The following is a 27,419-nucleotide window of genomic DNA, read 5'->3' as shown; positions in this document are numbered from 1 at the left end:
AAATGCTGAGGGAGGGTGGCGTTTGTGCGCAGACATGCCCTAAATGACATCATAACAACAGTCTGGGCCACTGGACGGGTACCGCAGGATTGGAAGGATGCCCTGGTGGCCCCCCTCTTTAAGAAGGGGGACCGCACAGACTGTAACAACTACAGGGGCATCTCACTTCTCAGTATGCCAGGAAAGGTCCTGGCAAGGATTATTCAACATCGCCTTGCTAGGCACGCTAAGGAGAGGCTTGCGGAGCCCCAATGTGGTTTCAGGAAAGGACGGTCCTGCACAGATGCCATATTTTCTGTCCGTCTGCTACAACAGAGGTGTAGGGAATTCCAACAAGACCTACATCTCTGCTTCATTGACCTGGTCAAAGCCTTTGATACCATTACTAGGCCTGGGCTCTGGGTTGTTCTTCGTGCTCTCGGAGTCCCTGACCCTCTGCTCACACTCATTAAGAACCTTCATGATGGTGAGCAGGCCCGGATAAAACTACGTGGCCGGGAGTCAGAGCCATTCCTTGTATACCTTGTGGTGTGACAGGGATGTCCTCTGGCTCCAACATTATTTAACATCTATTTCGACCACGTAGTTCGTGAAACCTTCAGTAGCTGTACCGGAGGAATTTCCAACTGGTACAGATACAATGGGAGGCTGATCAATGCCCAAGTGTGCTCAAGGGATGGTTCCCTATTGGTCAACCACGTTATGTATGCCGACGACCTGGTAATTGCAGCTCACTCAGAGGAGGAGTTGGAGGCGCTGTTGCTGAAACTGGAGTGTGCCACTAAGAGGAGGAGACTTAACATCAGCCCCACCAAAACGAAGCACCTGCCTGGGTATTTTGTACCATCGGGCACTCAAACCCCACGATTCCCAATCTGTGATGGGGCAGTTGTGGAGAGAGTGGAGAGTTTCCCATACCTGGGCAGTGTGCTCATGACTGGCTCCGGTTTAACAGCAGAGGTCTCACTCCGAATCAGTTGAGCGGTTTTATCTTTTCATCGGTTGCGTAATGCTGTGTGGAAGCTACCTGGTCTGTCACTCCGCACGAAGCTTCGGGTCTTCTCGGCCACAGTCATTCCCTCCCTTCTCTACACTTGCGAAACGAGGCATGGACACACACACAAGCACTGAATGTGATCCCTCACCAGTCAAGTTACATTTTTAGAATTATGTAATAGACCCCTCAAATGAAGACATATGCACCGGTGTACATATTCATCAGCAAACCATTAATGCTACTTCCTGACCTGCCCCTACTGGACATCTGTGAAAAATAACTTCATAGCTCATCGGAGTCCTCCAGTCTAAATAAAGACTCCGATTCTGAATGTGAAGATGACAATATGGGTTCAACTTTCATAAGTTTCTGAGTGAAGCTAAATCGATTGATATGAAGTCATAATAGAAACAGCATGGGAAAAATACGGCAAATATAATTAATAATACGTCCATTCATGGTACTTGTGAGTCTATACGTTTACATTGTGTGTATGTTTAATATTCTATTTTATGTTCTCATCATCACCATGCTGTGTGCATATTCCTTCTGTTTGACGTTGATTTGTTCGCCCGTGCCTCACCTTCCCTGGGTTGCCGTGAGAGCCTCCCCTTGTGTGAGTCGCCTGCTCCCATGTACTGGGCCACAGAGCACCACTGACAGGTACCTTCATTTTTTTAATTATTTTTTATTTTGTGTCACGTTAATGATGAACCTGGTCTCTGTCCAGAATGTCTTCTTTTTTCCATCTCTCCATAATTGTGTTATCATTGCATCTTTTTTTTTCCAAATATGAAAGTCATATACGTGCACAAGCTAAAGAGTTATGAAATGAGGGGATCCATGTCAATACTGACGCTTGTTGAAAAATGTATGTCGTATTGTTTTATTGGCAGGCTGCTTCCCCAATGGGTGTACTGTCATCCCAGGCAGAGCATACAGGGATGCGCACTTATTATTACAGTGCAGAAACACCGGAAGAAATGCAGCGATGGCTGGAGGCCATGAGTCTGGCATCACGACTGCAACTTGGTATCCCACAAAGGTAAAACCGTTCACCCAAGAAGTAACATTTTCGGCTCCTTAACTTTTGTGAACGATGTTATTTACATAACCCTTCTAAAAGTCCACCAAATTAACTAAATGTTTGTTTCAATTCTGGGTAGCTTTATTAGAGAGGTATTGTTGTTTTTGTTTACTTCTTCGAGGTAGTTTTCCAACGTGGAAGTGGTTACGGTTCTTTAACATGATGATGCCATGGGTATTTAACATCCAATTTTGTAGCACATGGTACAGTTTTGTAACATGTTCGTGGATATTACAATGCAACTTCAAAAAGACACCCCTTGTACACGTGAACTGACCGGGGCAGTGATTGTGCTCCCAGTATAAGTGCGCCACCTTCGCAAGTGCCAACTTAAATAAAACTATAAACTAATTTTTATTTACCAGGTAAGGCCCACTGAGCGATATACTCTTTTTCAAAAGCGACCTGGTTATCACAAATTATAGCTCAACGAAGTGGCTTATGTTGAAATTTTTAGCAGCAGCCAAATACTTGAAAACGCATGTTTCTAAATGTGGAGGGAAAATCGGAGGACCTGTAGAAAAATCCACGCGACCGCGGGGAGAACATGCAAATTCCAAATATATAGCAGGCGTCAGGGTTGGGATCGAACCCATGACTTCCTGTATACCAGGGGAGGTAGTTAACATCTTGCCACCGTGGCACCCGTGGCACCTTGCAGGGTAGCTCACAAAACCAGGTGGGGGCAGTAAAGCATCTCCAAGCTGGTGGTGCAGGTTCCAGGGTTTCCTGCTGGAGAGCGAGTAGTCCAGGTTTTTTCGTGGTTTCTCATCAATGCACCAAACTGCCTTCTTCAAGGGGATCCATGAGTCTCATTTTTGTATCCGGTGTCTTGGACATCTGTGAAAAATAGCTGCATAGCTCATCGGGTTCTTCCAGGATAAATAAAGATTCTGATTCTGGGTCGCATTGAAGTCTGCCGTTAGTCGCTGGCTTTTCTGGGGCCAGAAAGGCACATATTCTTTCCTGTAGCCCTACGTGGGTGACTGCTACTTTCAACAGTCGGACAAAATGGTGGTAGTCTTTTGGAGACGGTAGTATTATTTAGATGAGTGGTTCTTTTTTCAGTTTAATTTCATTTTAATTTATTAGGTATAACCTTGTGAGCCATGCGGCTCTTGACTCGGGTGCAACCGCAACAAACAAAACATGAACAAGAAACATCTTAGAGTGACTACACGCAACAGAAAAATCCAGGAAAAAACAGCAAAGTCTTCCAGAAAAAACACCGTATATCAACTGTGTGTGCAAATATCCCAGTGGGATGCAAGTCAAACAATAACAACCATAAGACAATTTAGATGAAAGTTATCAGGCTAACTCTGTACTACAACAAATAAACATTGCGAAACCAAAACGTTTTCAAAATCACCAAAATAAAGCTATAAAAACAATGTAACAGTGATCATAGGAACTGTGATTCAAATTTAACAATAAACAATATACATAACATGTACAACAAAACTTTGTAGCCATAGCTGGCGACATGAGTCACTCCATAACAGCAGGATTATCAGTATCAAAATTTTTTTATACACCTTTAAAGATCAGCACACTATAATCAAAACTCAAGATCATACTTTGCAGCGGTCATCCGGAATGATACATTTGATTTCAGGCCATTCTGAATATCAGTGGCAGCTAGGGGTGTACAACTCCTCGAGAGCAGTTTTGAGTGAAGATCTCACAGGTAGTGATCCAAGTTGCAGTTTATTGGCGATAGCATTCCAGATCCTGGGGGCATCAATAGAAAAGGCCCTTCCTCCAGTATTTGTACGGCAATAAGGAATGTGAAGCTGGTAAATGAGCTTAGGTCGCATTTGTTCCTCGAAACAGTGAGGAGATCCAGCAGGTAGTGTGCTGATTTTTTTGTAAGTACATCGTGCATAAATAAGATCTGATGCACAAGCCGTCGATCAGTAAGATAAGTTAAGTTTGACCCAATGTTGAGATCGCAGTGGTGGGTCCTATATGGGCAGTTCAATGCAAATCTTAAGGCCGAGTGATAAATTGAGTCAAGCTTCTTCAGTATAGTACTGGGGGCTGATTTATATACGATGTCACAGTAATCAAGTAGAGGCAGTATGGTAGCTTATATCAATTCCAAGCAGAACATAGGGAGGAAGCAGTGCTTGTGTCAATACAGAAAACCACATTTTTATTTTGTCTTTTTACCAATATAATCAATGTGATCTTGAAAATTCGGTTTTGAATCAAAGATACCTATAGATCTTGACTTGCTCTATTTGATGATTATTTAAGGAATGTAATTGGGGAAAATAACTTCCTGCTTTAGTCCTGGAGAGAAGCATAGCACCTTGGTTTTGGTGGTATTCGGGACTAGTTTAAGAGCAACTAGCTGATACTGTAGTTTGTTGAAATCACCTTGGAGCTTAGCAATCACGTCATCCGGAGAGCGGCCAGCAGTAATCAGTATCGTGTCATCTGCTGTAAATGTGGGATGCAAGTTAACCTTCACTGTAGCCTGCACCCCCTTTGTTTCTCAGAAAGGGCATCTCGCACCCCCAGGGAGTGCGTGCACCCCAGGTTAAGAACCACTGCTCTAGATTGTCGCCTTGAAAATGCTCTTGGAGATGAGCAATGAGGCCTTTCGGAAGTTCCCTCTTGGTTTTTGGGACTGAGATGACGAAATAATAATGAATACCTTTAGCAATAGAAATGTTTTACTTTGTGGTGTGCTGAAGTGTAAGTTCAATATGTTGAATGCCGTGTTCATCAATACCTAAACGTGGTGCAGGTGTTTAAACAAATGTGTCTTAGATTTTATTTCTAAGCTGTATATTTATTTAATTTGTATGGTTTTATTTATTTACAGCAGCAATTCCTCGAAGAAATCCCAAGAAAGGCCCCTGATGCTAATCAACCACACAGACAGCAAGCGTTTGAGGGATGCAAGTGAATTAAAAAGAGACTATGCATCACCGTGTTCGGCAAATGAATTTAATCAGATAAATGACACCACAAAGGGTGAACTGTTAATGTCAAAGTTGGAGTTTAAAATGCAACACATGGATACGAGACTGTACGAAGGATATGAAAAGAGGGATGTACCCCGAACTCATGACAAGGTGTTAAGGAATGTACAAATTCCCACCGTGGGAAACTTTGAGAGAAGTGACTTGATTTTGCCACGGGAAGATGTTGGGAAGAGACTTTCATCGGTATGGAAGAGAGAAGATCTTCAGAGAGAACACGATGCGGAGCGGTATTTCAGAGACATTTCTAAACCAAGGGACTTTTGGGAACTGGAAGAACATCACGCCGATGGTCAAAATGAAGAGGATAAAAAATTGTATTTCAATGCAAGGAATGATGGTCGGAAAATGACATTTAGTGAAGGATGCCAACAGCCTGGATTTCAAATGGAAAGCACAACACAAAACAGCGCCGAGGGGCGTGAACATCGACCGAGGTTGCAGAGCCATTTCTCAGAGGTGACGCAGGGAGATCAGAAGCAGAAAGCCACGCTTCCTCAGCGTAGCACGAGTGTGGGCAGTGCCGTCGGCAATAGAAGTCCCGCAAGTGACAGACAGAGCACCTTCTACAAGCATGGAGCAGCCTCACATAGGCAAAGCCAAGCGTCATTGTGCAGTGGAAATTATACGCATCACCCGAGCCTAGAAATGTTAGATGGTGGAATGGAAAACCATGCAGTTTTAAGTCATAGAAAAACGTCATGTCACAACCAGACAGAAGATAGTCTGAAGCACATGCATTACCCAACACACCTGGAAAAAGAAACCTCTAAATATAGGCAGAGCTCATTGCCACAAATCAGTGACACAGGCGCATACAAGCAATGTGTCCTTGAAAGTGCAATACCTTTATATGAGGATAGGAATGTACCTTTATACAGCGACGGAGATATTTATGAACAAAACCAAAATATAAGTCAAATGAACAATGATAGTTGTACAGCAGTAGTTTCTAAGTCAGACATTAAACCGATGGGATCAGATTATTCTGATCGCTATAATAGACAAAGTACCGCAAATTATGATGAATTACAAAAGACTCACGCATTGTATTCTGATGGAAATGCAGCCACAACTAGGCAAAGCCGGGCAGTACACGATGCTAAAATGTGCCATTATCAGCAAGATGCAGTCATACCAAACGATAGTTTAGGCACGCAACATGTAAACCAAGTCGCTGCTAATACCAATACTGCATATTTCCACAAGCCAGCTGCAATTAATAGCGCTAATACTCATCAACAGAGTAAGAAGACATTCTGCCACAGTAAATCGGAGCTTACAAAGAGTCAAGAAGTGTATTGTGAAAGTGTGAGGCCATATTTTCAAAGTCAAAATAATCTGGTTGATGATGAAGACATGTATCTTCAAAGCATAACTTCTTTAATTCACGGGGCACAAACAAGCTTAAGCAAGACAATCTTAGATGAAGAAGTTGTCACACATTTGCAAAACCAGAAGACAATGGATGAAAATACTTACAAGCAGTATGAAGTCATTCCACATGAAGTTACCCAGAGACAGAACCAAACATTTTTTCATTCAGAAGAATTCCATCCGAGCTATACAGGCCTGATTGAAGAAGCATATACTTACAGACCAAGCCAAACAGCTCTGGATTGTGGAGCCAATAGACAGAGCCACGTAGGCGTAGACAATAGGCCAGCACTACTGACCAAGAGCCGAATTTCACTGGACGGGGGTATTGGGGCTTATAGCAGCCACAGCCATGCCATTCGTTCAGAGGCTGAGCGGCAGGCACAGAAGAGGAATTCTATGGTGCATTTGGAATACTGGGTGAGGACACAGAAAGAGAAAGTTGAAGGTGACAGAATGAGGTGATTATACACACTTTTTTACGTTTTGTACAACCTTAAAATGTGAATGTCTGCTTGTTCAATTACAGTACAATTAAAGTTAAAACTAGGAGAAACATGGACAAAAAGCACCCATATGCATTAAGTCATGCTCTCCAACATGCATTTATCCTCATAAGTGTTTGCTCATTATCAATGATAACATAAGCGCTCATGCCAGGTTTGCAAGAATCATTATGCCCTTAGACCACAATGAGGCAATGGGGTTCGGATGGTGGCTCTACTGGCGAGGGCACACCCCGGCTGCAATGGCTGGGATGGGAAGGCATGTTTTTACGAGTCTCTAACGTTTGGGCAACTGTTCAAATTGGCTGGTTTTCTATAGAGCAATGCCCATATAGCAACAACACTTGATAGTAAAATTCGTCGATATTGAGTTCCTGGACCCTTGCCCCCCCCCCCTCCCTTAACAAACAGTCAACAGAGCTAGTGCATAAACTCACGCAACCTGATTTGAAGTGTTCAATTATTGTACTTAAACCCTTACCGTTCTGAGATGTCTGCAAGTTACAGGGTGTGGGTCTTGTTCACCGCTGAATGTCGGAATGTGCAAGTGGTTCGCGTACATTCTATTTAGAGACGTATAACGCCACTGTTTTTACAGACGTACTCACTGCAGAGAACTGTAGCGACATGTCCGCAATCTATGATAGCTGGCACCAAACTGTGCCACGCTCCCTCCTGCATGGCCTTGTGGGAACCTAGGTACTGATAAAGTTACTTTATTTACGTTTTTTTTCCCAGTTTAAAATGCAATATACTACTCATGCGGAATAATAATACCTCTCATGGTCCAGTTAGCAGAGTAGTATCCATGACACTGTTTGTTGTGAGAGGACAAATGTTACTTTGTTTTCCTATCTAGTTGCAATGCTTTCTAATTGACAAAGTTGGCTAGGTAAACATTGAAGTGAATTAAACATACATTTTGAGAATATTTCAGCATAATAGCTGGAATGTCTACTGGAATCCATGATTATAGCTGATTATAGCTGGTTATGGTTATTCATGCCAAGTGGATAAGCTAAGTCTGGATGCACCCAATCTTCCCAAGGGTGTGCTTATGTTTATGCAAGCCTTGGGGAGTAATTTTGACTGAAAACAACAATCGCATCTCAAATATTTCTTATTCTTGATAAACCATGGACAATGGAAGAAATGTGTTCCACCATTCCTTTTATTTGTTAATATGGATGAGTTACGGATTGGATAACATAGATCACGGATGAAAGCAGTTTCACTGCATACTCATTCGAGGCAGACTCCCAAAGTATTGGCTAAATAATCCCACATATTTATTTATAGTATATTTAACTATCTGAGTTTGATCCCTGGCCTCAACCATAAACCAGTGGTGAGTGACATCTGAACCGGTTCTGGGTCCCTGTTCACAACCCGCACTCACCAGCATCGTGAATGATGATCAAACAACCCCCATAACCAAGGCGAAGGCCTCATCAGTGGATTCACAAATATTAAGAAACGTTATTATTAATTCGGCGGTCACCCTCACACCAGGCTCGTAGTCTTGAATCTTTATCTCCATGAACTTCTTTCACACTGTACGAAGCCAACCATACTTATCGGAGGTGCAATTTTAGATAGATAAATTTACAGCTAGTGGGAGTCTCACCCCTCCAGGGGAAGGAGGGGTTTGGGGTGGGGGTGGCGATGTTGGGGCGCTTAGCACGTGTCCTCCAGCCACCTGGCAGCAAGTCTGAGAAAGTTAGCATTAGTGCCCACGACCAGCTTGGGCTAGCTTGGGGACAGGCTCAATTGTTCCCAAGGTTGCCGAGGTGCTTGTCCAAGTGCTGAGCGTGGAATCTGACAGCTCAGCTTCTGCATCAGGTGTGGCGGCGCCCTTAACGTGGCGCACCAAGTCTGGGAGGGGGGGGGCTGGGGGGGTGGCTCAAAATTGACCGACACCCATGACTCATGCTCTCAATGCCTGGGAAAACGCACGGCGTGACATTGCTTGAGAATCGTCTTGTACGGCTGCCACTGGAGCAAGTGGATTGCGGCGCCTCAACATCTAGCACAATTGGGAAATGGCTCAGAATTCCTTGGATGCTTTGGATGAAGCAATGTCCGGCCCTTCAGGCATGTGCTCTACCCCGGAGGGTCAGGGAGGCGCACGATCCAAGTCGCCTATGAGATTGGTTGCCCCTAAGGGGAAAACCAGAACAGTGGCGGTGATCCGGAAGTGCGGTGTGGCCTGCCATGGGCTGGCCCTGAGTTCTGCTGGCATGCGGACAACGCTGCAGATGCCAAGTGATAAGCAGCCACGTCGTTTGGCTTCATCTGGGTTGCGACATCTGAAGGATGACTCTGCGGCTTCTAAGGAATCCCACGGTGCCCCCCAATTGTCTCTCTTGTTGGGCAAGGCCCTCCTGCAGCTCATATATGATATCTATCCTTCTCTGTGGACTTTATTGCCTTATCCTCCCATGTCATTTCTTAGGAGGCAACAGTGGGCTATGACTGCATTGGGTGGAGCCCGGCATAGACCTGGCTTTTGATTTTGGGGGGCCCGTGAGTCGTGAGGGTCCCTGAGGTGGACCCCTTCCCACTTATGCCTCCTACTTCGAGTCTCCCTTTGATGAAGAAATGGGAGGTGACAATGCAGGTTTTACTCTTAAAAGGATGCAGTTTATGAGGCGCAAGCTTTTGAGGAGAATTGAGTCCAAACCAGTGCCAGACACTGATCTTGGCATGGGGTTTTACTCCACATTTGTGAGGGTTTGTGAGGCAAACGGTGGGGTTCCGGGTTATCCAGAATGTATGGCGTTTCAACTACTTTCTCTTGTACCACTGTTTCAAGATGGAATCTTTGGTAGCAATGGCAATAGCTGTGCAGCTCCTGGATTGGTTGGCATCCATAGATGTCCACAATGCCTATCTGCACATCTCCATTGTTGCTGCCCATCATCGTTTCCTGCACTTTTGTGTGCTTTCACACCATTGGCACTTGCGTGTGCTTGCCTGGCTGCCCAGATGAGTATGGCTCACGCCTTCGATATCCTGGAGCAGTCGTCATATCCTCCAAGCCAACAAGGAGTGTGTGTGGGTGGTTCTCGTCACTTCTGCCTGAGCGAGGATGTCATGGTTCTCTAATCTTCTGGCCCTGATGGAGGCAGTCCCCTTGCCACTTCTGGAATGTACCAGATCTCCTCTCCCAGCGAGGTGTTTTTGGTGTCAGGGGCTTCAATGTTTCAGCCTTATGGCATGGTCATTGAGAGGCTCAAGTTCCATCACCTAGGTCTGGATCAAGATGTGCAGGAGCTGCTGATTAGCTCCCGAAGACCCTTTACCTAGAGAGTCTAAGATTTCCATTGGTAGCAGTTGTGTGTGTGGTGTCACCTTGTGGACCCTTTGTCCTGCGGTTTGGCCTGAGTGGCCAAGTTCCTGGTGGTCGCCGCTCAGCGAGTTTGTTTCCTCCGATCGCTGAAGGTCAGGTCCCCACGGAATCTGCACTTGGAATCTTCACTTGGTCCTAAACTCTTATGCGCTGGCCATTTTGAGGCTTTGGCGACCTGCCCTTGAGAGTTTTATAACCTTGAAAGCATTGTTTGTGGCTGATAATACCCCCTGGTGACCAGGGGGTATGATCAGGTACCCACCCCCCCATCTAGATTCCTAGGCAGATCGTGGGTTAATCACATTGTAGTTTATAATTTTCACCTCCCCAGATTGTGTCAGTCATTGCGATTCTTTCACCAGTCTTCACCACATTGGGCTGTGTGGCTCGGTAAAGGTGGATACCCCAAGGGCCATTTCAAACACCACTGGATGAGACCGTAACCCATATCACCGGATTCATGAAGGTTGTTTTATGAAATGCCACTATTGATCAGTGTACTCGTGCATACCAACACACGCCAATCCAGGGGATTCCTCACCTACAGATCCTAAACACAAGTGGTCATTACTCTGCAAAAAATTAGGCTCAACGATAGCCTAAATGGCTTCATAAATTGTGCACCTTGCACTTTTTAATTTTTTCCAATTAAGTCTGTTGTGAGTAATAAAGCCCTGTTTAAAACACAGTTGATAGCTTATATATACATGTTTCATAATATGAGCTTATGTAAAAATATCTCATTTATAAAAAGTCCACTTGCAGAAGAGTGCCACAATACAGTATGACATGGGAATACTTTACAGTGAATATTAATCGTATTGAACCACTTGTTCTTTTTGCAGTATTGCTTCCGTGCAAACCATGCCTCCGGCCATGCCTAGTTACCACGTGGGGCTGAGTGGGCAATACACGGACAGCTCAGTCCCAGCACCTCAAGCCATGCCTCGGCGTCCAGACAGCATGGCCGTGTCTTCAAGACAACAGCAGCAGCAGCAACAGAACCTCCAGTACCGCCAAGATGTGTCTTTGGAACTCCACAAATGGAAGCAAAGGCAGCAGATGAAGGTGTGTTCATGACCCACAAAGCCACATGATTGCAAATTTCATAAACTCAACACGTTCAGACAAATTCATCTTTGGATGTGCTTTGCAATGACTAATACTGTACATGCAGACCTCACGTAGCGTTCGAGATGCGTTCCCTGATAAGTGAGCGTGAATCAAATCAGCGATAAAAAAGGGGTCGTTATAGCATTGTATATATGGGGATGCATTCCCGAAAGCATGATGAGTGATATATGAGGGCTTAATTGGGGTATCGGGAAGTGCTAATTATACAGATGTTAATATAATTTTACGAATAAATGTTTTATTATAATAACATCCATAAGTATTACCAGCATCTTTATGTATCTTGGAGGAATCTGATGAGCTATAAAGCTCTTTTCTACAGATGTCCAGTAGCGGCACGGGGTTAGAACGTTACAACAAACACTAGAAAAACACTATAGGAGTGCGCAAAGTATAGGAAAGGTAAGTACATTGCTAAAAAATGTATACGTAAAATAGAAAAATAGATAAAGTGGATAAGTTCTAATTGCAAAAGTACACAAATTCCCAAGCTTGAGCAAGGCAGCAAAACAACAGCAAGAACAGTCCCAGACCACACCAAGACAACACCACACAGTCCCTCAATAAAATTGCACATTAAAATGTAACTTGATACATGGGCCAGGATGACAGTTACAAGTCACATTCGCAAATACAGTTGTATCCAGCAGGAATCTTCTGGTTCAGGATATTTTTTTAGGGATTATTAACGATGTTAACTAAGGAAACTGTTACTCACCAGTGCATCTCACCGCCTCTACCCGACTCCTCATCGCTTGCATTTGAACATCCAAAGTGATCCCTTTCCTTGTCACAACATTTACAATTTTGGGTTCACTCTCCAATACACCCGTGTGCTGAGCATGTTTTGTTTCTGTGACAAACCTTACTAATTGGCTCTGTTGAGTAGTGGCGGGTTTCGCGACATTTTATATTTATACAATCTAAACCCAAAAAAACCCTCTTATGGACTCCAAATGCGTGTTTCTAAATGTGGAGGGAAAAACTGGAGAAAAATCTATGCAATGATCTCCATAGTGTAGAAGTGGGTTCCCAGAAACAGACTTTGTAGCAGTGGGCATTTGTGATTACACTGTACTGCATAATCCTAACGAGGAGGAAACTGGTCTACAGTTGTCTCTCTGTCTCACTGCTGCCTATCGATGGCATTTGCACAAGTTGAATTTACGGTGACCTTCGACAAGTTGACCGTAATACAGCCACTCAGAAACTCTTGTATATTATGGTTTTTGTATAATACGCAAGAAGGCCGATGGATTTTTGTACACTTCTCTGGGTGTTGTTTGAAACGTGCTTCAACAAACATGTTTATGGCATTCCACACTTGCTTAGTGTATATCTTAATCTCAGCAAGACACATACAAATAACGGAGTTTGTAAATAAATGGCTTAAGCACAAAAATTTACTCACTTTCGTTTGCGTATGTGAAGTTTTAGCTGGCAGGATGTGGATATCTTTGATATCATAGGCATTGTGATTGAGATGATACATCTTGTTTTGAGCAGAGCAATACGTCGCTGCAGCGATTACACACTGCGCCGTGTGTGCTGGGGAGCATGGTGGAGGAAGAGGAGATGCGCTGGATGACGCCACCGCCTCCTGCAGTGTTGCCTCATCCGTACGGCTCCCCACCACCCCATGCCTCCTACACGCCGCCCACAGTCTCCCCAGGGCCCGGAACAACGTCTGGAGTAGCCAGCCCCCTTCGAAGGCCAAATACTCCTGTGCGGAGGATTGATACTGGCTCTGTCAACTCACTGCAAGAAGCTGACACCATCCATCTTCAATCCAGCACACCTTATGTTACTGTTACCAACCAGGTGAGTAGTGTTGAATTTTACGTTCGTATCACGAGTAGTTTTTCATTAATTGGAAAAAATTACAAAGTTAAAGGTGCTCAATTATGAAGCCATTTAGGCTATCGTTGAGCCTAATTTTTGCAGTGTAATGACCACTTGTGTTAAGGATCTGTAGGTGAGGAATCCCCTGGATTGGTGTGTGTTGGTATGCATGAGTACACTGATTAATAGTGGCATTTCAGAAAACAACCTTCATGAATCCGGTGATATGGGTTACGGTCTCATCCAGTGGTGTTTGAAATGGCCCTTGGGGTATCCACCTTTACTGAGCCGCACAGCCCAATGTGGTGAAGACTGGTGTAAGAATCGCCATGACTGACACAATGTGGGGAGGTAAAAATTATAAACTACAGTGTGATTAAAATAACCAACGCAGTACTGTTTAAATTAATGAAGGCAGTTTAGTAAACATTTCGTTATTGAAGATAGCTATGCAGTTGAAAATAATTATTTCACCCTTTTGGCTGCCATGTCAACACAAGTTACCCTATCCAGCAAATCAAATCGCTGTTTTTTGTGCGTCTCAATAATTTTCAACAAAATTGCAGTGTACAGACCTATATGCAACTTTGCATCCCCAGCATTTAAGTCAATCCTAGAACAAGAGCACCAATGTTCGTGATAATTTCATAGGAGAGCTGCACCCTTTAACATCAGCTTCGAGTGCCACAGGATATATAAGGGTTATGGTCTGTCTGTAAGTGGCTGTGGTATCTCACCTTGTCACCTGGAAGGCCCTATGCCCGTGTCATTCATAAACACGAATTTAAATGTTTGGGTCCCTTCTTGCAGCACATGTGTGGCACTGTTGTGAGTGGTCATCCAGGGATACCTCACAATAGGTGAAATTAGTCATCGTGTCATTTTGGCCAAACTGAGGAAATCTCTTCTGATCTCTGAAGTGGGTTGTTTGACACTGCCGGAGTTGGTTGTGCCGTCTGTAATACAACACTTTTGATTTGAGCATGTCAAACCATGCAAACACCATCTTCTGTGCGAAACCCACCTGCAGTCTTTTGAGGTACCTAGTAGATGGTAGCACAGCAAATAGGTTGATGATTTGTTTGGATTTTTTACTGTAAGCTCTGTATCCATGGGTTTTCTCTGACTGGTTTTGTTCCCTGTACTATGTATACTGCTTTTTATGTACAATACTCTTCTGAAAAATACAATACCGTCCTAAAATATTTTTCACTAATGGGCTTTTTCCTTTATAAAGAATTACTGTTATAAAGGCATGTGTAAATGAAAAATGCATCATCGCATTTGGGTTGGTTTGAAGTTTATTTTAGGTTTCACCAAATGAGAACCGAAGAGACCAGGATAGGGCTGATTCGCAAGAGTAAGCTGAGTCACCTATATAACTAAGTAATTAAAACATAAACAAATCATAATAATCAAGCAAATAGAAATCAGAGAGAAAAAAAACCAAATAGATATCACATCAAACACAGCAGTAAAAACAACAGAATTATATAATTAATTAAAAATACTGCATGAGCATGAATAAATATTACATTAAATACATTCCTTGTAACAATTGTTGGTTAAGACAAATTTCTTTAAAAAAAAGTAAATTGTCCGTAGTACAATTAAGTTGTAAGACACGGAATTGAATTAGCACTCGTGTTTTGCTTGATGTGTTTGCTTGTATTTGATGTTGTTGTTGTTTCATCAGGTGTCTGTGTCCCACTCTCAGCACAGACCCCCACTCCCCCAGATTCACCGTTCCACCGCTGCCAAACCTCCCCTGTCTGTCCGCACGGCCCTGGTTGGTGCCCGGCCCACATCGCGCTTACAGGTGTTCACTGCATGGCTTGTTCATTAATCATTTTGTTTTATTATTATAATATTGTTTTGAGCTTTTCTCTACATCTGAGATAGGTGCATCGTTTGCCTGCGAATACATTATTTTAGTGTCACACGTTTTCATTCCATGTGCTGTCCAGTGGTCGAAATGTAAGTGTAGAAGCACCGGTATGAAACCCATGAAACCTATTTGTCCTGCAGCAGCTCATGTACAAAGCCATTTCCCTCAGTGGACATATCACGGCGCAGGAATAGGAACCATTCTAAATAGTGCTAGTATAATTTGTGTGTTTGGTGTTGTGAGAAGTGCCGGTATGGCATACCATCCTATACTGTCCCAGTTTAACACGTAAGGTGTCCCGTATACCGTCCCTTTTCAACCACTGGTACGATGTTAATTATTTAATTCAGATGTTTTGTTATGGGAATGCGTGTTTAAGCAATATGTTGCACAGACTTGGTGTTCCACGGCCATATATCCACCTCACCCCCCTCTCGGCTCAAAATTGATCTTTTGCACAAACTTCCCTGAACAGAAATGGGCAGTGGTGAATTAACTTGAACAAAAATTATCCTTGTCACGTTGTGCATGCTGATTTAAGAGCTTCACATGCTCTCAAACCGCACACATGCGTATGACTGAAGCTCACCCGACACTTCTATTTTTGGTCAGCTTGGGCAGTGGCAGTAAGTGACTGTAAAGAATGGAAATACTATATTGTGATATACAATCTATTGTTTTTGCACTATTAACAAGAGGCCAGGGGTCAGTGTGTAACTCGGTTGATGAGGACAAAATTTACATCCACTGAGTCTGTTAGCTAAGAAAAGTCCGTTCGCCTCTTTCCAGTGTAGATTAAAAAAACGTGTGCATTTCACAGCTCATGACACGGCCTTTGCCATGGCACACATTGGTGAACCCAACGCTGCCAAAGATCTTGCCAGAATACCCTGAGCGATTGAGATCTCTGCTGTATCTGACAGCCTGCTTAGACTAAGCAGTCACATTTTCCAAGTTAAAAATTCTTCGTGTCTTTATAACCACGTCTTCTTGACACCGAATAGATCTCGTCAAACCAAATATCACAAACATGTACCAAAATAGTAAATGCATACAAAATAGCAGTAAATACACAATGCGGCACACACTTGACACTTTTCAAAAACTCCATAATAACTGCCAAATTTGCCAGATTGCAAATCCCCCAAACACTCCAAAACAACGATGAAACATTTGTCTGGCATTGGTTAATAACCCATACACACTGTCCACACTTTACTTGCTGCTCTCACGAATTCATACAATCCCCACAAACCCTACAAATATCCAAATGATCTCAATAATCCTATAGTGTATATCCGTGTGTGCTTAATGTATTATACCAGTGGCCCTTAATACAGACTCCCAACATTGCAACCTTTCTTCACTCATCCATTTGACACGCTCTCACACCCCCCGTTTACCTCATAAATACTCCAGTGAGTCCACTTAGTACACTTGATGCTGCAAGAATCCCTTGGAAACTCTTTGCTAAACACTTGCCAGCTTCACAATGTACTCTCGAAATACTAAACTCTCAATTTTACATTTAGAATTTCCGCACACCCTCCTACATTCCCCCCAAAATTTTCTACACGTGCTTAGACGTTGTTATTAACTCAACTCAACCACATCTAAACTAATTTTATTGTATGTCCCAATTTGAACAAAACGTATCCACATGTTTCAAGCTACATGTACAGATTTGGTATCAATCGAAGCCCGTCATTGGTGGATGTGGAAGGAAAATGTTTTTCCACGACCTTTTCCAGCGAAATTCTGGGTGCTTATGTGCATTAGAAAACCAAATATTGTGCACCCTCGCAAAAATAGGCTGCCTAGAACATACATCACAGCTGGCCCAGGAAGTCGTAAGAGAGTGTCCTTGGGCTTGTTGAGAGGTGCTGGATGGCCGGTGGGCCTGCGTGAGAAGCTGTGGTCCGTGTGGCCATGCCTGTTACATTTATAATTTCCCCATATGAACGTATTGGCGGTATAATGATACAAAATCTAATTTTTTCCCGCTATAATTATTTATTTCCCCGCAATTCGCAACCCAGGTAAGAAAATATTGCGGGGTGGTGGTGCGTCAAAATCAGTTCTCGTGATCTAGAAGCAGTCGGAAAACAATGTTATCAGCAGCTAAACACGAAGCTTCACACTCTTTGGTTTTATAGGTAAAGTCACGTAGGAAAAAAAGTAAAATTAAATAAAAATAAATTAAATCACGACGTTTCGGAGGCAACACGAGCTTCCGTCTTCAGGTGGCACCGTGACAGCAAAATTATTGTATCAAGTGGAGAGAACTCTAAGAGACACGAGACTATATACAGGTTAAGGGGGGGGGGGAGCCAGGATGGGCCGGGGGGGAGGGTTAAGTTAAGCCTCCTTTTGTTATGCTGCAGGGGGTTAGGGGAAGGCACTGTGTGCAGGCGGTGGTAATTGGTTAAAAAAGGTGGGACAACTAAACAAGAGGCAGTATTTAAGCTGACAAACTGGTTGCCTTGTAGTATACTGCAGTAAATTATAAGGCTGCTAAAGTTTAACTTTGGTCAACTTGGTTAACAAATGGGGCTAATCAAGCTGGGAATAGAAAACTGGAAGAAATATGAATGGCTGTACAATTATAAGGCAGCTAAAGTTTGACTTGGTTGGTGACATCTTTCCAATGATTGCTCAATTTGAAACCATCCTCTCTGGTGAAGTTGTGTCTATGTTTGTATATCTGGATGGCTTCATGGACAAATCTCTGGTAGTATCCGGGAGGTTTGCAGAGTACTTTGGTATCGGAGAAAACAATATCATGGGAACCCGCTGTGTTGAAACAATGATCAGCTACGGCCGAAGAATTGTTTCTGCCGTGTTTCAAATCTGATTTGTGCTCACGAATTCGGTCGGAAATATGTCGTTTCGTCTCTCCAATATAGCAATTTGTAAACACCCGGGCACTGCAAGTCAGGAATGACATCCTCCACGGATGGGATCAGATCCCTGATTTTGTGCACTGTATTGAACCGGACCTGGATCTTGTGTTTGTTTAGAATTTTGAAAATCTTTTTGGTAACGCCTGATAAGTATGGCAACGTGATTATTTTGATCAGAGTTTCAGGATCCATCCTGGCTCCTCCCCCCCCTTAACCTGTATATAGTCTCGTGTCTCTTAGGGTTCTCTCCACTTGATACAGTAATTTTGCTGTGACGGTGCCACCTGAAGACGGAAGCTTCTGTTGCCTCCGAAACGTCGTGATTCAATTTATTTTATTTTATTTTTATTTTTTACCTATGTGACTTTACCGAAAAAAACAAAGAGTATGGACCCTTGCAGTCACGACAACTTCAAATCTAGAACGAAGCTTCACAGTCTATTACCATATAGCAGCTCCCAGCCTGATGACGATTGGCTGGCTCCGTGTACCAAAGGCAGATTTGACTCCTCGTGCCCTAGATTTGGAGGGTTCCTCGATTAATTTCTGGAATCATTTCTTGGCGGACGGGGGCATCAAAAGATTATGACTTCGTGTCACACGTTAGAATTGGAAAGCAAGCTGCTGAATCTAAGGCAACGTTTGATGGAGAGTCTGCAGCTCACTCAAGGAGCAACAGCGACATCGTCATAATGTTTTATGAGGACCCCGGTGTGTTATGCTGCACCGGTGGACCGCCAATACGTCCATTTATTCCAAGGCAGAAACACCCAGAGCTCCCCCACCCCCACCCCCTCTGATTGCAAGGAGAAAGCTGGAGCTTTGTCTACAGGTCACCTAACATAGCAATTACACACAGACAACAGGCACGTTCGCATTCAGAAACTGATAAAATTTAGATTAAATAAATAAATAATGATGTTAACACTTTTTGTGGCCAATGATTTGCTTGTCAAGTAAGTGATAACAGTATACAATTGAAACACGAATAATTTACAATGGTTTGTGTGCATCAATTATTTTATTATCAGTTATTCATTTATCAATGGTTGCCTCACATTGTGGCTAAGCAATAGCTTGGAGTTTTACTTCTAATTTTAAAATTGGAATAAAATGGACCTGACGATTATTCACGTGACTTCTACATTCCTACTAATACTCAGTGATCTAATTGCAAAGTTTTAGCTCAATTCGAGAGGGAAAAAAACATCTTCACAATTATGCTTATAAGTGTTATGAAATTCGACACCTGCACCTGAAAGAGCTTATGTGCATTGCAAAATGAAATGCGTTGATTTTCGCCAGATCACAACGTGTGCAAATGATGGTAAATGAGGAAAGACTGAAAGTGAGAGGATTGAGTGAACGAATGAGTGGGTTGAGTAACAATGAGATGATTGAGTAACAATGAGGGAGTAAGTAGTTGAGACATGAGTGACAGAATGAGGAAAGAGTGTGCAAAAGAGATAATTACTATGTTAGTGAATGATAGATGTCAGTCTCAAGTGAGGGATTAAATTAGTGGCATGCGTGCTTGACTGAGGTTAGATTAACGATCGTTTAGTGATGAATCAGCGCCACGGTGGTGAGGTGTTAACTCCCTCGCCTGGTATACAGGAGCTCGTGGGTTCGATCCCGACTCGTACGCCTGCTGTATATTTGGAGTTTGCGCATTCTCTGCATGGTCAAGTGAATTTTTCTCCGGGTCCTCCGGTTTTCCCCTCCACATTTAGAATCAACATCACACGTTTCGAGTATTTGGCTGCTATAGATTTCCACACGATAAGCCACTTCGTTGAGCTATCATTTGTGGCCAGGTTGCTTCTGAAAAATAGAAAGTTCAGTGGGCCTTACCTGGTAAAACACTAAATAGTACAACAAATTACTGGGGATTTGCTGAATATAATCACAAATAAGAATTACATTAATTGATTACGCCCACTACTAGTGCCTGGCGAGTGTCAAGTGAGTGGGGGTAGGGCGTGGGTGTCTGCTGAATTTTAGGAGAGTAGTTGTGTCTGATGAGTGTCAGCAGAGTAGTAACCGGTGAGTACTTTCCCTCGTGGTGTGGTGTTTGGTGTGTGTGGTGAGGGTCTAGTGGATGACTGGTGAGTGGTTGTCGTGGGAGCGATGAGATGTCTGTCTGGTGAGTGGTGTTTGATACAGTGCCAGATGTCAGGTGAGTATCTAGTGGGCGAATAGCAGTGGTGTTAGGTATCTGGTGACAATGTCAGGTGGTGAGTAGTGGGAAGTGTCTGGTGAGGGTTGACATTGGCCAACAGGATGAGGAGCAGCCAATGATGAACGAACCAGTCATGGGAGAATGGTTGATAGGTGGATTGATTCGAAGGGGGTGACAACCCGGTCTGTAGAACGAGTTGCCCTATAGTTTGCCATAAGGTGCCTGAGCAGGTGTTCCTATGAATGCATGCCAGGATTTGAGATATGCATGCGTCTGCTCCTAGCTATGTCTGACGCAGGAGATATATTCCTCAAAAAAGTTTACAGAGAGACAGCGCCACGCAGCTGTGACTAATCAGCACTGGTCACAACATTGTTAATGAGCACCCACTGGACAAAATACTGAATTCAAAACGTTGGTCTGGCAAACTGAGTTGAATGTGTACTGTTTGTAATTGTGTGTTTGGTTTTCATTGTGTGTGTGTTCATAGCTGGTGCATCAAGATAAAAAGAATTACAGCTCGTCCGCGATTGAAGAGTATGACACAGATGTAAGGTGTCATTTACATTGTATTTGCCAATTACATATAATCACGACAGTCTTTTTTAAAGAAGATCAGTTAAATAATACGAGGCGGACAGCACAAGAATGTATAATCACGTATATATAGGGTATATACTGCATTTATGGTGGCCTTATATTTAATGGCTATAGACAGTCTTCGCTTAGCACGAAGCCGTAGAACGCCGATTCGTTATATCACTCTTTGTCCTGGAGACATTTATTTTACAAACAAAAAGTAAAAAAAATCAAAACATCTATAAAGCACTTATGAGTGAGAACACGCTGCAGCGCTGGCTTAGGAAACGTAGCCACCCCCATCATTAAATCAGCTAATGAGAGCGACGCATGGCTCTGAGCCAACCAGACCCCACCACTCCCCGCGATTCGATTATCACGATTCATGCCTCGGTTTACATTTCAAAAAAAATGTCATAGCCAAGTGAGAACACTCAAGAGTTTCAGGCTCCATCTATAAGAATCCTCACCACAGAAGTGTGGATGGAGGGCATCATTAAAATCACCACGGATGTCCTGGAGCTCTTTTCTGAGAAAGACCCGGACTGTGAGGACAGCAGCAGCTCCTACATCCTCAGTTCAACACGTAGTAGGCTTTCGCGACCAATATCCAAAATAGAGGTGTATTTTTTGGGTTAGATCGTGTAAATATAAATGGGTCGTGAGCATCCAATGCCAGGTATTGCAATTTTTGGACCCAAAAAGGACAATATACATGCATAATGTACATGCATTATGTATGTTGATTTAACTGTGAATAACCCAACCAAGAATGGATATCCATTGTAATTTATATAAATACGTGAATCCCTCCTCTGGTCTTCACACCTGATTGGCTCACAAGTGACAACATCACATTTATCCCTGTTAAGACCAAAATAGGAGGAGGATTTCCACAATGAAGCCCTCAATGCCCATACGAAAGACAACGCTATCGGGAACGCTTCCCCATATATACAATGGTTATTACGACCCCTTTTAGTGCAGATTCAGTTAGCGCTCACTTATTCAGGAATGCATCTCGAGTGCTAAGCAAGGGCTGCCTGTATCAGTCTTTGCTCAATTGAGGCTATTGACTAGTTCTAGGTCAACAGCTGTCTAGTCATACCATTCAAGTCACGTCAGCATCTGATAAATTTCACACAAATTCAACTGTAAACTCTTTGACCTTTTTTTCCAATTGTGTCCCAATGTAATAATATTGGAAAGGATTTTAATGCTTTGTAACACATCGTTGGCATATCTGTTGGGCCTATTGTCTTTTTATCACATAGTGGGCATTTGAAATGAATAGACAACCTGTTAATTACAATGTCTTTACACCTCATGCCCTGTCCGAGTCTGGTTTTGCCACACATGGACATATTGTTCAGCCTTGTGGTAAAGTGAGGAAGTGGGCTGAGTGTGGGGTTAGGAGAGTGAGGAAGTGGGCTGAGTGTGGGGTTAGGAGAGTGAGGATGTGGGCTGAGTGTGGGGTTAGGAGAGTGAGGATGTGGGCTGAGTGTGGGGTTAGGAGAGTGAGGAAGTGGGCTGAGTGTGGGGTTAGGAGAGTGAGGATGTGGGCTGAGTGTGGGGTTAGGAGAGTGAGGAAGTGGGCTGAGTGTGGGGTTAGGAGAGTGAGGAAGTGGGCTGAGTGTGGGGTTAGGAGAGTGAGGATGTGGGCTGAGTGTGGGGTTAGGAGAGTGAGGAAGTGGGCTGAGTGTGGGGTTAGGAGAGTGAGGATGTGGGCTGAGTGTGGGGTTAGGAGAGTGAGGATGTGGGCTGAGTGTGGGGTTAGGAGAGTGAGGATGTGGGCTGAGTGTGGGGTTAGGAGAGTGAGGAAGTGGGCTGAGTGTGGGGTTAGGAGAGTGAGGATGTGGGCTGAGTGTGGGGTTAGGAGAGTGAGGAAGTGGGCTGAGTGTGGGGTTAGGAGAGTGAGGATGTGGGCTGAGTGTGGGGTTAGGAGAGTGAGGATGTGGGCTGAGTGTGGGGTTAGGAGAGTGAGGAAGTGGGCTGAGTGTGGGGTTAGGAGAGTGAGGATGTGGGCTGAGTGTGGGGTTAGGAGAGTGAGGATGTGGGCTGAGTGTGGGGTTAGGAGAGTGAGGATGTGGGCTGAGTGTGGGGTTAGGAGAGTGAGGAAGTGGGCTGAGTGTGGGGTTAGGAGAGTGAGGATGTGGGCTGAGTGTGGGGTTAGGAGAGTGAGGAAGTGGGCTGAGTGTGGGGTTAGGAGAGTGAGGATGTGGGCTGAGTGTGGGGTTAGGAGAGTGAGGATGTGGGCTGAGTGTGGGGTTAGGAGAGTGAGGAAGTGGGCTGAGTGTGGGGTTAGGAGAGTGAGGATGTGGGCTGAGTGTGGGGTTAGGAGAGTGAGGATGTGGGCTGAGTGTGGGGTTAGGAGAGTGAGGATGTGGGCTGAGTGTGGGGTTAGGAGAGTGAGGATGTGGGCTGAGTGTGGGGTTAGGAGAGTGAGGATGTGGGCTGAGTGTGGGGTTAGGAGAGTGAGGATGTGGGCTGAGTGTGGGGTTAGGAGAGTGAGGATGTGGGCTGAATGTGGGGTTAGGAGAGTGAGGATGTGGGCTGAGTGTGGGGTTAGGAGAGTGAGGATGTGGGCTGAGTGTGGGGTTAGGAGAGTGAGGATGTGGGCTGAGTGTGGGTTAGGAGAGTGAGGAAGTGGGCTGAGTGTGGGGTTAGGAGAGTGAGGATGTGGGCTGAGTGTGGGGTTAGGAGAGTGAGGAAGTGGGCTGAGTGTGGGGTTAGGAGAGTGAGGATGTGGGCTGAGTGTGGGGTTAGGAGAGTGAGGAAGTGGGCTGAGTGTGGGGTTAGGAGAGTGAGGATGTGGGCTGAGTGTGGGGTTAGGAGAGTGAGGATGTGGGCTGAGTGTGGGGTTAGGAGAGTGAGGATGTGGGCTGAGTGTGGGGTTAGGAGAGTGAGGATGTGGGCTGAGTGTGGGGTTAGGAGAGTGAGGAAGTGGGCTGAGTGTGGGGTTAGGAGAGTGAGGATGTGGGCTGAGTGTGGGGTTAGGAGAGTGAGGATGTGGGCTGTTTAGCACATTCTGGGTAAAGGTAAAAGGAGAAGAGTAAAATCATGTTGAGTGTAATTGGGATTTATCTGCCGTTTACTGCCCAGACTTTATTGTAGGTGGTGCAATATCAATGGGTGAACATGCGCCCTGTTCAGCATTCACAGCTCTGCCACAGTGAATGCAGGAGTTTCCTCTCGTGAAGAACACTTTGTTGTTGTCACTGCTCCATGCTTCGTCTTTCCCCGTCCCCATGCCACGTGATGCCTGACCATTTATAAGACGGCCACAACTTTGCGTTACGAATCTTACTGCGTTCCTGTGTTTCTATTGACTCAGCATTATAAATGTACTCAATTTTACAATGGCATTGTTTTGTTTCCATATAGATATAATTTAGCAATGTTTTTATTTAAATATCACGTGCACGAGTTTTAGCAATATAAGGCGATTGCCAGTGAAGCATCTGTAAATATTGAATGGGTAATGTTGTTTGTCTTTTGTTTGTTTTGTGGTTGATATATCCACGCCCATCAGTCGATGCTCAGTAAGCTGTGCGAGGAGCATAAAAAGGCACAGCGACAGACTCAGAGGTTGCAGCAACTACGCCAGGAAAAGGTATTGACATTACAACAACTTCACACATTTGTAGAGGAGTATTGTGAGTAACCAATGAGGGGGCGAACAGAAGGAGGTGCGAGCGGGTTGACAGTCAAGGTTGATATAGCATCACGGGTTGCGTTAGGGCTTCGGAGAGCACCTTCGGGAACATGGGCGGGGCCGAGCTGGGGGGAGCCACCCAAGGGGTTCTTAAGGGGGACCCGTGACGAAGGCGGGGTCGTCGCGGGGAGCCAAGGTAAGGATTGGCTGGAAGAGGGTCTCCTTGTCGCGGAGCAGTGTTGGCTGAACCCTCGCTCCGGGCAGACGAGTGAGAGAGCCCAGAGGGTAGCCTAGGGTAGGACCCGAATAGTACTCAGTGTCCGGAGTGAAGGACCGAGATAGAGTGCACCTACACTGTGTGAGTGTAGGATGTGGAGTGTGACAGTGTTTTAATAAACGACAACAGCCCTTCTAGTGTTCCTCGTCTCCGCTTGAGTCTACTGCACAACACATTTACGTGGCACTTTTGAAGATGTAGACCTCACAATGCTCTCTAATATATTGTCTAGAGGAATGAGTAAAGGATCCAAAAATCTCGAGTTTTCTTGGTTAATTTGTGAATGTGTTTTGTTCCGTACGAATGATTTCAGATCGCTTGCTATGCCTGGAGCAGAACTTTAAAAGGCCAAGTGTAGTAAAATAATGATGCAATATTCAAGAGAAAGGTGCCCTGGCAACAGCATTTGTTTGCATTATGATACAATTGCGTGACATTTTGGCCTAGTACATGTTAATATAAATGTACCGCTACAGTTTCGAGTTTGTTTTAATCTGTTATACGGATGGTCCACTTTAGCCAGTTGCCCAGCTATTTTTACATGGGAGATCCGTGGAACATAAACACGGGAACAAAACAAAGACAAAAACATCATGTTAATGCACAACAATCGAGGAGGTACTTAGTCGTAAAAGCGAAATGCACGCAAATAAAAAAAGATCAGTGCAAATATAATGAGATCAAGAGGCGCCAAAAAAAAGTTAGGTACAGGTACAATAAGCTGTTGTACTTTATCTTTCTTCATAAAATATCGTAATTATGATCCATCGCCACATAACCGTGTGTCTGTTACGTGCCTCGGAGTAATATTGTGCAGAACACCATACAATGTGAACGTTTAGCATTCAAGAGACCCTGCAATTGTGTCCATCAGGAGCATCTCGAGGACTTGCTGGTGAGCTTGCACAGGCAGTCCGTGCAGCTGCGGGGCCAGTCTCAGCCTCCAGACCCTCACCTTCAACAGCAGCAGCATGACCTGCAGCAGCGACTCGTCTCCATCCGAGCAGAGATATCCTGCACCACTTCGGTAGGTCAAACGAGCATTGCGTTTTCCGCATCTTAAGAAACACACACCATGCATAGAAGGAACGACACGATCGGTGGTACTTTTTCATCATCAACAAGTGTTTGCTGTTTACTTTACGCGTGAATACAACTCGTATAGCTCCAACACTGGTGCAATCCTGCTTTGTATTAGGCCCTGCACACAACGCGTGACTGCTTTTTAATGCATGCGAGCACCCTTATTGTTCCCTGCAGATGTGTCCACCCGTTCGTTGTTGTTGTCGTTGTTGTTATCATTGTGGTCGTTGTTTTCTTTGTTGTCGTAGTTGTTATTGTCGTCGTTGTTGTTGTTGTCCGTCGTTGTTGTCGTCGTTGTTTTTGTCGTCGTCGATTGTCTTTGTCGTTCTTGTCGTTATTGTTGTCGTTGTTGTCATCGTTGCTGTTGTCGTTGTTGCTGTTGTCGTTGTTGTTACTGTGAACCTAGAGCACCTGATGCACAGCTGAAAGGTTTTTAGTTGAAATGCTCGTTCTGGTTCAACTTCTCCAATCATTTCCCTGCCGTGGATAAAATGCGTCCTTGTGGGAAGCCATTAGCAGTTGTCCTATGCTGAGACAGATTCCTGCCATAGGAACGTGGAATTTACACTCCTGGATTAGGCCTACCATTGCTCGTTTGTGTATGTATGGCGAAGCACTGTGCGTCACTGCATTGCTTGTAGGTTACTGTATTTTTATGTTTCAAAATAGTAACATAACAGAGAGATGCTTATGGCTCGTTTGAAATAATTACATTCAAGGCAGCGATCTCCCTTTTGATTCATCGCCAAGATGACAGCGTGTGTAACAGCAATGTCTTGATGCAAGTTCCCATTAAACTTGTGTTTGTGTTCAACTGGATACAATTTTCTCACTACAATAACTTTTCGTGAACACCGAATGCGCAACATTGTAACAGTGTTCATCTTCATATTATTCCTTTTAAACGGCATTCACTTTCGATAAACAGTTATTTATACATTGTTATTATTATTGTGATCTAGAAATCTTCATTGAGTCTTGGGACCGGTTTACATGACGGGTTTGCGCGTATATTTTTTAAGAGTTAGGGTTTTGAATGTGTGAGGCAACCAGATATGCCATGCTTACAAGGAACTAACATATATGTGATTTATTTTACCGCACATCTTTTAAGCTATTTTAACCCATTCTTAAAATGTATGCTTTCACTTAATTACATTTTTATCACGTGTAAAGGGCTCTGAGATGTCCTGGTGGGAAGGGTGCTCGATCAAAACTAATTGTTATTATTGTTACTGACATCTCCTGGCTGCCTTGCAGCACAGCAGGTTTGTAGTTTCACAGAGCTTTATATGTACGTATGTTGAATTTATTTCCTACTGGATATCTATGAAAAAGAGCTGTATAGGTCATCGGATTCCTCCAATATAAATACATTTTCTGAATCAGATTTTTTTTCACGGTATGTCGCTAACTGTGCTAATCCGAAGTGCGGGGGAAGGCCTGATAAAGTCTCCATAATACATCAACCTAATTTACAAAGCAATGGATTTCAGGCCCATGCCACCAACCATTTGAAATTTCTTACGATGCCATGTGCTGCCATTGGGCAGCATGTGTG

The 27,419-nt window shown here is 44.0% G+C and overlaps 1 protein-coding gene across 6 annotated transcripts in view; it reads left to right on the top strand.

Moving 5' to 3' along the window:
- Positions 1–930: 930 nt before the first annotated feature.
- Positions 931–27,419, top strand: part of LOC133350386 (pleckstrin homology domain-containing family A member 6-like) — a 53,273-nt gene continuing 26,784 nt past the window's right edge. Inside the window, exons 1-9 of one of the 6 annotated variants that reach the window (XM_061564717.1) lie at positions 931–1,660; positions 1,894–2,042; positions 4,921–6,918; positions 11,161–11,383; positions 12,956–13,270; positions 14,988–15,110; positions 20,755–20,814; positions 24,376–24,456; positions 25,650–25,802. In XM_061564717.1, coding sequence (XP_061420701.1) covers positions 1,906–2,042; positions 4,921–6,918; positions 11,161–11,383; positions 12,956–13,270; positions 14,988–15,110; positions 20,755–20,814; positions 24,376–24,456; positions 25,650–25,802 — 3,090 coding nt within the window. In that variant the 5' untranslated portion in view covers positions 931–1,660; positions 1,894–1,905. The remainder of the gene's footprint in view (positions 1,661–1,893; positions 2,043–4,920; positions 6,919–11,160; positions 11,384–12,955; positions 13,271–14,987; positions 15,111–20,754; positions 20,815–24,375; positions 24,457–25,649; positions 25,803–27,419) is intronic. The other 5 variants (XM_061564715.1, XM_061564718.1, XM_061564713.1 and 2 more) reach the window with 5 other exon arrangements.

The sequence above is a fragment of the Lethenteron reissneri genome, chromosome 33, assembly GCF_015708825.2.
Source record: "Lethenteron reissneri isolate LAM-NWPU_2019-01 chromosome 33, ASM1570882v1, whole genome shotgun sequence".
In the NCBI taxonomy this organism is placed as follows: Eukaryota; Metazoa; Chordata; class Hyperoartia; order Petromyzontiformes; family Petromyzontidae; genus Lethenteron; species Lethenteron reissneri.
The sequence above is the reverse complement of the archived record's forward strand: the minus strand, read 5'-3'. Positions and strand labels throughout refer to the sequence as shown.